This window comes from Sorex fumeus, unplaced genomic scaffold (assembly GCF_029834395.1).
Source record: "Sorex fumeus unplaced genomic scaffold, SorFum_2.1 ptg000095l, whole genome shotgun sequence".
Lineage (NCBI taxonomy): Eukaryota > Metazoa > Chordata > Mammalia > Eulipotyphla > Soricidae > Sorex > Sorex fumeus.
The window spans coordinates 1,611,435-1,623,824 of NW_026606152.1; the positions used below are offsets into that span (position 1 = coordinate 1,611,435).

General features: G+C 65.1%; 1 protein-coding gene across 1 annotated transcript; it reads left to right on the forward strand.

The window, feature by feature from the left end:
• The first annotated feature begins 1,698 nt into the window (after positions 1 to 1,698).
• Positions 1,699 to 2,241, forward strand: TMEM250 (transmembrane protein 250). The gene has a single exon (XM_056132795.1). The coding sequence runs from the start codon at positions 1,795 to 1,797 to the stop codon at positions 2,212 to 2,214; it is 420 nt and encodes a 139-aa protein (XP_055988770.1). The 5' UTR covers positions 1,699 to 1,794; the 3' UTR covers positions 2,215 to 2,241.
• The last annotated feature ends 10,149 nt before the right edge of the window (positions 2,242 to 12,390 follow it).

Sequence of the window (12,390 nt, forward strand, 5' to 3'; positions counted from 1 at the left end):
CCTGGGTTGGGGCGCAGGAGTCCCAGGCAGAGGAGGAGGAGGGACAAAGGTGAACCCCTGTGACCCCCGGGTGGCCCTGCCAGGGAGAACCCGAGGCAGCTGCCAGGTCCCGGAGCCCGCACCGTGGCTGACACCTATGCCGGAGCCACCGTGGAGTGGGGTGGTGCCTGCACAGCCGCTGCGCCCGAATCAGCCAGGGTTCTCGCGCTGTCCTCAGTGTCCTGGTCACCAACACCTCAGCGCCCTCAGGGCCCTGGATCCTGAGGGTGCTGAGACGCGCAGGCCTGCTGACAGTCTACAGCCTGAGGTCTGTGGCAGAGCCGGTGTCCTAGGACACTGGCCAGCAGATGGATGGGTCGGGGGCAGCCTGGAGGCTGGGCCCACTCTGGTCCTCTGACCTGGCCACCCCAAGCCCAGGGCCCTGGTGCCCAGGTCCCATCGCGGCAGGCCACACCCCGGACCGATCCACGCATTGGAGCCCCCATGCCAGCGAGTGTCCCCCAGTCTCACCATGTCCCAGGCAGCCCCCCACAGAGGTGCCCTCCCCCCTTCCCTCAGTGCTGATGGAGCCGACTGCAGGGGAAAGCTGGGCCACCACAGCGCTGACCTGCAGGGCTGGCAACCTCTAAGGGTCACTGTTTACGGGCGCTGCGTCAGTCCTAGCCCTGAGCACTGAAGCGGGAGCAGTGCCGGGTGCTTCCCAACAACACAGCTGAGGGTCAGTCCCCACGCACCCCTGCTGGGGCCGCCCAGCTCCCTTGCATCTACTGCCCAGGGTGCTCCTGGTTCGGCCCGGGGTGACCAGCTCCCCGACCACAGGGTAGCAAGTGAAAGGACGGGACAGGCCTGGGGTGCAAGCCGCGGCCCCTGCTGCCGCGTTCTCAGCGGACGGGGAGGGGGCGGGCCTTGTTAGTGTCCTGCCGCCCCCCCTCCAGCCCCCCCGCCCACCCCAGCCTGCCGTACTTTAAGGCGCTGCTCATGTGTGCCAGCAGGTGGCGCCAGGCCCCTGCCCACAGCCGGGGTCCCACAACAGGTAAGCCGGACACCTGACCCGCCTCCCGCCCCGCCCCTGAGCTGGCCTTGAGGACACTGTTCATCCTCTGCAGCACCTCTGCTGGGGAAAAAAGCCGAATGTAGTGGGCCGCGGCCAAGGAAGCGTGGTCAGAGGCTCCTGTGGTGGCCTGGGGGCGTGGGGGAGGGGTACGGGGAGGGCAGAGCGGCCAGGCGCGGTTCCGGGGGGAGAGGGGAGTCAGGGCAGACCAAGGGGGCCCCTTCACACCGCGGGCTGGGGCAGGGGCTGGGGACAGGGCCCGGGGCGGGGAGGTCCGGTTTGTGCGCTGACCCCACTGCTTCCTCCCTGGCCGCGTGTTGCTGTCTGAGCGCCGGGAAGCGCCAGCCTGCAGCGGGGCCTGCTGGGGACGGGAGCAGGGGAAGGCGTGCAGGGGCCAGGGGCCGGGTGCAGGGCCGGCCGGGCTGCAGCGGGGCCTGCTGGGGACCAGGGCCAGGGTAAGGCGTGCAGGGGCCAGGGGCCGGGGGCAGGGGACGGCGGCGGCGCTTGCGGACAGGGGCGGGGCGTCTGGGCGGCGGCGCGTGCGGGCAGGGGCGGGGCGTCCGGGCGTCCGCGCCTGCGCAGTGCCGGGCGCGCTCTGCGCCTGCTCCGCCCGCGCGCGCCGGGCCGGGCCGGGGGCGGCGGCGGCGCCTACGGCGGCCGCTGGGGGCCGGGAGCGCGGGGCGCGGCCGGCCGCGGGCCCCGGGGAGTGGCGGCGTCCCGGGGCCCGGCGAGGCGCGGCCGCGATGCCCGTGCTGCCCATCCCGCGCCGCGTGCGCTCCTTCCACGGGCCGCACTCCAGCTGCCTGCACGCCGCCTGCGGGCCCGCGCGCGCCTCGCGCCCCGCGCGCACCAAGTACCACAACTTCGACGTGTACGCGCGCGCGCGCTGGCTGCACGGCTTCATCCGCTTCCTGCTCTACTTCAGCTGCAGCCTGTTCACCGCCGCGCTGTGCGGCGCGCTGGCCGCGCTTCTGGGCCTGCAGTACCTGGGCGTGCGCGCGCTGCTGCGCTTCCAGCTCAAGCTGTCGGCGCTGCTGCTGCTGCTCGGCCGCCGCCGCCTGGACTTCCGCCGCCTCAACGAGCTGCTGCTCTCCGCCATGCACGTCACCGTGCTGCTGCTCGGCGGCCTGGGCTGGTGCTTCATGGTCTTCCTGGACCTGTGAGGGGCGCGCGCCCGCAGCCCCCCAACCCCCGCGCCCGCCGGCCGGGCGCGCGCGGGGCGGCGGCGCCGGGACTCAGACTGCGGGGTCTGCGGGCCCTGGGACGGCGGCAGGCCGGAGGCGACCCCCGGGCTCGGGCCGGGCCGCGGAGGCGCGAGCCCGCCGCCCAGCGCGGCGCAGCGTCCCGGAACCGGTGCTCCGGGTGGGGCCGCCCCTGTCTCCGGTCCTCGGCGCGACCCTGGCCCGGAGTCGGTGCATGTCCCGGGGGGCGCGGGCAGACCATGCGAGCGCTCTCGGGGCCGGGAAGGAGCCGCCTGCATTAAACCTATTTTTTTACTGTGGCTGGGCCGTTGTTGCAAGCGCAAACAGCCGCGTCCGGACTGCCAGGTGCGCGCACGCCCCCGCGTCCCTGCGGTGGCCAGTCCGCAAGACCGGCGTCCCCGGCGTCCGCCGGGCGCACCCGCCTGACCGTGACGGCGGCTCGGGCCTGGGCCGGTGCTTGTGGCCCTGAGTTGGGCAGCAGCGTCCGCAGCAGGCCTCGGACTTGAGGAAGGACCCGAGGAAGCTGAGAGACCTGCTGGGCGCGACCTTCCGTCCTGACCCTGCAGCGAGGGAAGGCCAGGCAGTGCCATTCCGTGGGAGAACCGAATGTTCCAGAAAGTCACCCCCCCCTCCCCCGTCGTGGGATGTGTGACCATGCAGAGACTTGGCAGGTCCTTCCGCTGCCTTTGCCATGGGCGCAGGGTGGGGGCCTGTGCCTCCAGGGGTCATCCGCCCCTGGGGCCGAGTCTTCCCTACACTCCTGCACCCTGTTCTGGGGCTCCTTTGGGCTCCGGCCGGGCCACCCCATGGGACCCCACAGGCGTCTGAGGCCGCTGGCTGCAACCGCCCTAGAGGGTCTGCGTCCTCAGCACTGCTGCGGGCCTCAGGGTGGTGGAGGGAGGCTGTGCGGGTCGAGGGAGGCCAAGTGGCCCCCCTGCAGAGGAGGCTGGGTGCGGAGGAGGCCACAGCAGGATGGTGGTGGGGACTGCTGGGTCCCAGGGGGTTCCAGAGCACCTTGCGCTTTCCTGCGATGACCCTGGGCTGTTGACTGGGGGCTCCCGGGACTGCCCCCAGAAGCCAAGCCTCTGGGCTGTGGAGGAAGGTGGGCAGGTGGGCAGCAGGGAAGAGGGTGCTCGAGGGAGGGGCAGCAGGGAAGCCCTCGGTGCAGGGTCACAGGGGGGGCCTGCCCCTCCCACCCCAGCGTCCCCTGCCATTTCCTGGCCTGACCAGCATCTCCAGCGCAGAGGTGCCAGCCTGGAGCATGAGCGGCAAGCAGCAGCAGGGCTAGTTTGCAGGTGTTGTCTGAGAAGGTTGGTGCTGGCCAGCCCCACGGGGCCTAGCACTGCTGGGGGCTCCCTGACTGCCCCCCCTGTGTGGCAGTGTGGACAGCTCAGTGACCTTGAGAGATCCCTGTGATTGGAGCAGTGGCTGGGCCCCTAGCGCTGACTCAGCACTTGCCAGGGAGGGAGCCCCCATCTGCTGGGCCCACACCACCCGGCTCCCCCCCTCACTGGCTCCCCCCCTCACTGAGTTAGGAGGGGCCCACGCGGTGGCTTCCAGGAAGGCTTCCTCCAGCCCCTGGAGGCGGAGGCGCGGTTGCTGGCTGAAGCCAGTTTGCAGATCCCGGCAGCCTGGCGTTGGGCCGGCAGCTCCCCCCCCCCCCCCCCCCCCCCCCCCCCCCCCGCAGCTCCCGGCCTCCCGCACCCGCCAGCCAGCCTGCAGGCAGCCCAAGCCCAGGACAGCCCCGGCTGAGTCAGCAGCGCCCCGCCCCCGCTGCAGGTGCTGCAGAGGAAGTGGCCCTGCGCCGGGGGCTCGGCTCGGCTCGGCTCCTCCACCTCGCTGCTCACCTGGAGGCCCTGTGGGAGAGGCTGGGGGGACCACAGGGCCTCTCCCTGAGCAGATGGGGGGGCCACCCCACTGGTGTCCCTTCAGACCAAGCCTGAGAATGCCAATCTGCCACCCTGCCTTCCTAGAGTGCCCGTGACCCTCCTGGTGGGAGGAAGCGTGGTCAGGCCCTGACAGACCCACATGTCAGAGGGGGTGCCAGGTGACCTGGTTGAAGCCAGGTGCTCTGGACCCTGGGGAGCTGGATATGGGGGGCCCAGGGGCACTGCTGGTGCTCCTCTCCCAGCCTCTGCAGAGGCCTGGCTCCCTGCTTCCTGACGCACCGACCAGGGTCAGGAACCAGGAACCGTCCAGGCTTTAGGGCTGGGCACAGCCAGGCATACTGGGTGAAGGAGGCTAGTCCTGGGGTGTCCACACAGCCAGGGCCCCGGGCACCGCCCTCTGCACCCCACAGCCCTCCAGCCAGTGTGTGTGACCAGAGCACATGGGACTCCTGTCCAGCTTCCCCACTGGTTACTGACCAGGGCCCTGGCCATTCTTGCCCAGCATCCGCACGGTCAGTACCTCCCAGAACCAGCCAGCATGGGAACATGTGTCCTCGCAGGCGTCTCCTATCCCAGCCCCTCTATGCCTAAAGGCCTTGGGAATGCACTGTCCTTGGGTACTTCCAGGAGGCATCTACCTGAGTAGTGAGCAAAGCCGTGCACATGTGAGGTACATGTGTGTGAAGTGGGTGTGCACATGTAGGTTCAAGTTAAGTGTATACATGTGTATGCTGGGTGTGCACACGCTAGGTACACGGCTGTCTGTGTGGTTGGGATGTGCACATGTTAGGTGTACTGTGTATGTGTGTGCAGCTGATACACATGTTGGGTGCATGTGTTTACATGTATGCAGCTTGTATGTGCATGTTAGGCGTAAGTGTGCACATGCGGCTGGAGTGTGCATACATTTGGGTGCATATGTCTAGCTTGTTCTTCACCACCCCAGGGTCGGAGTCCTGCCCATTCACCCAGACAGGTGTGCGGTGCCCGCAGAGCCCTCTGGTGCTCTTGGAAGATGGAGGAGCCGGGGCCTTAGGAAACAATGGCCGCATGGCACTGTGGTCTCCCCAGTGCCTTCCCTTCAGGATGGGAGTGCTCCCGGTCTGGGCACGCCAAAGGAGGACATGGACTGCTGAACACACTTTCATGGAGGGGAGGAGCTGAGGGGGCAGCCGAGGCCAGAGCTGCCGGGAGGACGGCTGGAGGGAGTAGTTTTCTCTCCTGCTTATGAGAGGAAGAGCCGGAAGCCAGGAGTCCTGAAGAGGGCGGAGCAGGTGGAGCTGGTTGGGGCGGCAGGCCCCGGTGTCTCAAGTCCATCCCTCAGCCTTGCCATCAGTAATACGTCCATTGAGGTAACCATTTAACGTCATGGTACAGCATGCTATCAGCAGGCTGAGATTGAATGAGTGAGGTAGAGTGAGTGAGTGAGTGAGTGAGTGAGTGAAGAAAGTACACTAGGTGATGGGATACACTGATAAGGCAATGTGTGAGTGAGGCACACTGGGTGAGGGAACATGTGAGTGTGAGCACTGAGCAGAGGAGGCACAGTGGGTGAGGGAGGGAGTGCTCACTGTGGGAGGGAGTGTGCGTGAATGCAGCGGCATGCTCTGAGCACACGGAGAGGGGTGACTGAGTGTCTAAGCACAGGGCTGCTGAAGGAGACCACCCCTGGCCAGCCACCGCACAGCAAGGAGTGGGGGTGTCTTTTCTTGGGGGTGGCTTCGGACTGGCCTAGGTGGGATGGGGGCTGCCGGCCCTTTCTTTGACAGGCACACAGAACCCTGGTCCCCCCTCTTCTGGGGTCTAAGTCCACGACCGAACTGCGGGCCAGTTGTGTGGAGACCCTCCTGGGCATCCTCAGCTGCAGAGGGCAGGGAGGATCTAAGGTTGCAACTCGGGGCTGTCATGCGTCCCCTTCCCCAGGGGTACCTGGAGTGGGTGTGACCCCGCCTCTTCCAGGGGGCCCCCAGGGTTCAGGGTCTGGGCTCCCTTCTGCTGCCAGGAGTGTGCCCGGCAAGGGTGCGGGTGTCCCTAGGCCACCCCCCGGGGCTCGCCCAGGAGCCGGAGGCAGCAGCTGTTCTCCAGCTGCACATTGGAGGGAAATTTAGGACAAAGGAGGAAGGAGGCTGAGCTGCCGATTTAGCCCGCAAAGGCATGCCAAAGCTGAAACGGAGCTGCCCTCATTCACGCACGGAGCGGCACGGGTTCTGCCGAGAAACCAAAATACTCACCCAGTTTCCTAATGTGACTGAATCGAGCTTGCCCGCCAGGCCTAGCGCGGGGCCTCTATTAGGGCCTCTCAGCCACCCAGTACCTGGCAGACCCTGAGGTCAGCCTCCCGGTGGGAGCCTGGCAGAGTCACAGGGTCAGGGCAGCATCTAGGGAGCTCAGGCAGGGTGCGCAGCCCATTCCGGCACTGGGGCCACCTTGGCCTCCTTCCTGGTGCCCTGCCTCCCCTCGCCCCTCCCCCGTGTGAGCCCGTAGTGCTCCCCACAGGTGCTCCAGGCTGGAGACTGCCATGGAGTCAGAGGCTGACTGCACCCTGGAAAAGGCTCTCTGGGAGGATCTGGGCCCCAAGAGCAGAAGCCTGCTGCTAATGGAGGCCCTGGGGGGGGGGGGTGTCTTAGCTACTGCCCAGTGCTCCCAGGCCCATTTTGGAGCCAGGCAGAGGGTCCCGGGTCTTTTGGCAGGCCTGCCCAGCACACAGCCCATCTCTGGCCTGCCCTGGCATCCAAGGCGGGTGGGCACACACGGTGCCCCTGGGCTTGCTCTCAGTGTCCTGGGCCAGGGACGCATGGCAGGTGGGAGTACAGGACAAGCTGCGGCACTGCACTGTGCAGGGCCTGGCGCTGTCCATCTGTGCTCCAGCTTCTTGTCGAATCTTCTGGACTATTTATTTTGTAGCGCTCAAGGCTTACTCCTGGCTCTGCTCAGGGATCGCACCTGGTGAGGTTCTGGGAGACCCACATATGGTGCTGGGAACTGAACCCTCAAGGACCCCTCCCCGCTGCCCCATCTCCCCAGCCCCTGCTTCAGCTGTTCAGCCTTGCACCTGTTCCCCGGCATCGGCCCTTCCAGTAGAAAGGTGCCGCCGGGATGTGCTTACTGCACGTGGCAGACCTGTGCCAAGGGTAGGGCTTGGGGCCCAGCTGCCAGGGGCTCTGCACCAAGTCCAAGCCTGAGCTAATAGGGTCACGTCCAGTGACCAGGAGACTGACAGCCTGAGTCTGAGCCATCAGGCCTTAGTCCAGAATTTTCTAGAACAGAACGAAGATGGCAGGATGATGGCAAAGGTGAGCAGAGACAGGGAGGTGCCCACGGGCAGAGCCAGGAGGGTATCCCAAAGCCTTGGAGCGGGCAGGCAGCAGGACTGGCCTTCCTGGGAGCAGCTGAGACCCCACGTGCTGGACGGGGTTCTGGTGACTGTGACCCCATGACCTCCAAGAGTCACCCCTGGGAGGTGAGCACCCGATCAGAAGCGCCGCGCATTTCTCAGCTGCCCCCTCCGGTCACAGAGCAGCAGGCAGGTAACTGGCTGTGACTCGTGCCCTGGCCTGGCATCAGGGCCCGTCTCTGCCCTCCAGGACCGTCAGGAAACAGAGGGGCAAGTGGGTGTGGCCTCTGCTGCCAGTGGGGCTGGACAAGAAACCCCATCCTTGCCACCCCGCTCTGCCCGCAGGTGTGAGGAGGCAGGTGCCTGAGCATCAGAGAGGAAGCTAAGTCTGGGTAGCCCGTTCCCATCTGCACAGAAAGCCCAACGCAGCAGGCCTGCCAGGAGCTTTTGTGGAGCGGGGGCATGGGGAGACTCCACTGGCTCTAGGTCCTGAGGGGCCCCTGGGTCCCGCGGAGCTGCCCCTATGTCCCCATACCACCACACTTGCAGGCCACGAAGGGGGGCAGCAAACACACCACCTGTGCTAGGCGCCGGGTGCGCAAGGCTTGGCATCTGCACGAATTCCTGCACAGGACACGTGGAGGGGCCAGGGCGGGTGTGGCTGTTGTTGCGTGGCTGGGTGCAGAAGGCCCCACGTGGAGGCCCTGACCTCACACCTGCTCCCGGGAATGAGTCCCACCTGCCTGGTCCCTCTCCTCTTCCTGCTGTGTGAGGGAGACCCCTTCTTCCTGCTAGATGGGGTGCCATTGCTCCGGTGCTGGAAAGCCAAGACTTCGTGTGTGGGATGCAGCCTTGATCCTCACAGTTCCAAGAGCACACGGCCCCAAAATCCAGACAGAAAAGGAAAGAAGCCAGCCAGGCATCAGATGACCTTGGTGGGTTTCTGTTATTTAACAAGGGCTGTGCCAAGTTTGGCTCAGGACCTGGCCTTCCTCCCAGAAGGACACGTGTCCCTGTGAGGCCCCCATAACCCCCCTCTCTCCCTCTGATCTCACCCCCAGGTTCCACAGGACTGGGGCCCCTGGGTCTGTGGCCCTTGTTGCCTCAAGGGCCTCCCAGGTGCGTCCATGGGGAGTTGTGGCAGGGAACCAGGTTTGCCCTGGGTTGCAGCCGTCTCTGTCCTTACATGGCCCTGACAGGCACTGGGGTGCTATTGTGTCTCCACTGTGCTATTGTGCTCATGGATGTGGCAGCCCCTACAGGACCTGAGAGGGGTGCAAGTTCCTCTAACAGCCCTGGAAGAAGGGAGGAAGGGCTGGGGCTGTGCAAAGGCCCTGTGGCACCTGGAGTGAAAGTGGGGGCAGAGAGGTGACCTGGCTGCTGATGGGAGTGGAGGGCAGCGGCATGGGTGGACTGAGAGCTGGCACGATAGGCCTAGAGGGGATGGTGAGGCTCTGTGGGCTGGTGGAGCAGGATTCACCCAGTGCCTTCCATTGTCTTCCAGCATGGACCCTGCAAGCCCGCCCTGCCATCTCAGCCTCTCCAGGACTGCTCTCTTGAAGGCTGGGGCACACGGTGTAGGTTAGGGCAACCCAAGGTGTTGGGGCTAGGGAAAGCATGGTGCAGAGTTGGGGTCACATGGGATATAGGTTTGGGGCCACACGGGGTACAAAGATGGGTCACATGGGGTGCAGGATTGGGGCCACACAGGATGTCAATCAGGACTGTCCACCCTAAGTCTTCATGTCCTGCCTGGGCTCTGGCTGGAGCAGGCCTGGACCTGGGGTCATGTCAATGGCCTCTGTTGGGGTGAGGTATTAGCCACCACCAACTAGCAGTTCCCGTTCCCCTCAAAGGCTCGCCAGCGACCACTGGACTGTCCTGTGCCTGGCCTGCAGGATTCTTTTCTCTTGTGGGGGAACACCTGGCAGTGCTCAGGGCACCATATGGGATGCCAGGGGTAGAACCCAGGTCATGGTGTGCAAGGTGAGCACCCTGCCTGCTGTCCTATTGCTCCGGCTCCTGCCTGAAGAATTCTGCCAGCACCAGGCTCATTCCCAGGTGACAGAGGCGACAGGCCAGACCCAGAGCCACACAGGCCTGCTGGCTCTGGGCAGGGGAGGGCCCAGCCTGCCCTCCGGGGTGCAGGGGCCTGAGGTGCACCCCTCAGCCCAGCACCAGGGAGGGAAGGCCTCTGCCCGTCCCCGCGCCCTGGCTGGCACAGAGCCTTCACCAACAAAGCAGCTATTGTAGGCTCTGGCCTGGCCCCAAGCACAGACAGCAGGCGCCCTCAGGAGCTGGGGGTGTGGACATTCTCTCCTCAGACCAGAGCAGACCTCTGGGGGATGGGGTGGCAGGCCAGGGGCAGGGGGTGCTGGGTGTCACTGTGGGGTGCCAGGTTCTCTGGGGCCAAGGCTCCTCCTTCTGAGGGGCACAGATTCTGAGGGGAGGGAGCATCTCCCTGAAGAAAGGAGATATTTCTCAGGGGAACCTTCCCAGTGGATACCCAGGATGATTCTTTTTTTGTTGGGGCGATTTTCTCTTGGGGGTGAGTTTCTCACAGGGGGATGGAGCTGCTCTCTGAGGGGAGGGTTTTCCCTCTGAGAAGAGCTTCTCCCCAGCGGACCCGACGGGGTGTGGAGGCGAAATTCTCTTTGGGGAGACAGCGCTTCCTGTCAGGACAGCAGGTTCCTTTCCAGAAACCCGGAAATTCTTTCTGGGGGCGGGGCACCTCTGAGGGGCGGGGCTTGTGAGGGAGGGGTTCTCGGAGGGGCGGGCTTGTGGGCGGGGCTTATCCGAGAGGTGGGGTTTGTGGAGCTTGGCTTATCAGAAGGCGGGACTAGGGGCGGGGCTTGTCCGAGGGCGGGTTCGTGGGGCGGGGCTTTATGAGGGGCGGGGCTTGGGGCGGGGCTTTCCTGATGAGCGTCCTGACTGAGGGGCTGCTTTCTGAGGGGCGATTCAGTCTCAGCCTTTTTGGGCTGTGTCCCCCTAGTCTCATGTCCCCAGGGTCCTCATTTATTTGCTTTCCTACCGCGGTCTTCTTGGAATACCCCTGAAGTGAGAAACACGGTTTCTTTCTGTGGGTGGCACCTCTCTCCCGGGGTCCTCTGATAGGGGGTTTCTCTGGGGGATGAAGCTCCCCGCCCCGGGAACCCGCCTCTGGCGAATGGGGCTCCCCTGGGAGTGTCTGGTGCGTCTTTGGGGGGCGGGAGTCTCTCTGAGGGGAGCCGGTATCTTGGTATCTTCTGAAGGAGACAGGCACCTCCTGACAGGACGGGCCTTCTCTCTGAGGGGCGTGGTCTTCCTCGAGGGGCGTGGTCTTCCCTCCGAGGGGCGGTGCTTTCCCTGGGGCGAGTTTCTCAGGGCACTGGGCTCCTCCTGGGTGATGGACCTTCTCTGTGGGGTGCGCGGGTGTTCTCTGTGGAGAGCTGGAACTACTCTCTGGGTGTATGGACCTTCTTGGGCCGGGGGCTTCTTCCTGGAGCAAGGGGGCTCGCTATTGGGGGTCAGCTGTTCTGGGGTGCTGGACATTTGGGGAGGTTGGGCTTCGTGCTGGATGGTAGGTGGTGATTCAGGGGTCGGAGATTTCTCCTGGGGGCAGCGTGTCAGTTGGGGGATGGAGATGGAGCTTCGTCCACCGAGCTCCACCTGGCCTCTGGAGCCTTTGTTCTGGGGCTTGGAGAAAGGCGTCCCTTTTTATGCGAGAAAGGAAATAGCAGACCCCCAGGAAGGGGTCCTGGTTCTGGAGGGGAGAGGAGTAAGGCTGGCGGGTGGGTGAGGAAGCTGAGGACTCACTTACCAGAGGGCCTCCTGGGTAGGGCTCTGGGGGCGTCCAGAGCCACAGAGATCCTGGTTCCACCTGGGGTAACATGGGGTGCTTCTGAACAGTCACCAGCTCACTTCCAGGCCAAGGCATGTGGGTTCTGCCCTTAGCAGATGCCAGGAGACCCCAGAACTGGGCACCCTCTCTGGGTGTTCTCCCCGTCCCAGTCCCCATACCCAGAAGAGCCTGCAAAGGGACCTGGGGTCCTGCCCCCACCAGGCCCCTCCAGAGATCCTGCTGAGCAGGCAGCAGGATGCTGTGTGACCTCTGGGGGCTACTGGGCACTCATAGAGCTGTGGTCTGTCCCAGCCAGTCCTGGGTCCCCCCAGGGGATTCAGGTGTGTGCCACTCCCATCACTCCCAGAGACTGGGGGCCGGGGACCAGGGTCCCCAGGCCTTCCCAAGCTGGGTACCATGGTGGCCCAGGTTAGAGCAGAGAATGTCGCGGCTCGCAGGGAGTGGCCAGGGTCAGAGGGGTGGGTGCTGGGCCCCAGGAAATCAGAGCATCCCTGGAAGGGACCAGAAGCAGAGTCTGGACTAGAGGGGCCAGCGGGCGGGGGTCGAGCTGGTGCCCAGCAAGGGTGGAGCGGATGGGAAGCTGGGCCATGGAGAGACCCAGCCTGTGCCTGAGTGTGGAGGTCCATGAGCCCCCAAAGGTGCAGGCAGATCCAGTCTTCAGGAAGAGCTAGTGGGGGAGTGAGTGGAGCAAGAAAGTCCACACCCACTTGCCTCTTAAGGGCTTTCTACCCCCAAAGAATATCCTGTTTAGTATGTGTTTGACGGGAGTCCTTCCTGAGTCCTGCCACCAGAGTCCTGCCTGTGTCTATGTTCTCCCAAGGTGGACTGTGACTGCTGGTGTAATGACGCACCCCTGCTCAGAATTCACTGAGAAGTGGAGTACTCGGGGAGCCCCGAGCCAGCATGGGTGTGAGCAAGCTGGAAGCTTGTATGTTCAGCGAGACGAGGCTGGACCAGGAGGGCCAGGACAGGTGGCCATGGCCAGATTCTGAGACCGGAATGAAGATGGGCAGAGTGTGACTTCCTGGACTCAGGCTCCCTCCTGCTGCAGCGCCCAGGAGGCCAGGGTGTCC

Bases quoted from the DNA above. Each gene is read 5' to 3' on its own strand.
- TMEM250 (XM_056132795.1), top strand. From the start codon at position 1,795: ATGCCCGTGCTGCCCATCCCGCGCCGCGTGCGCTCCTTCCACGGGCCG.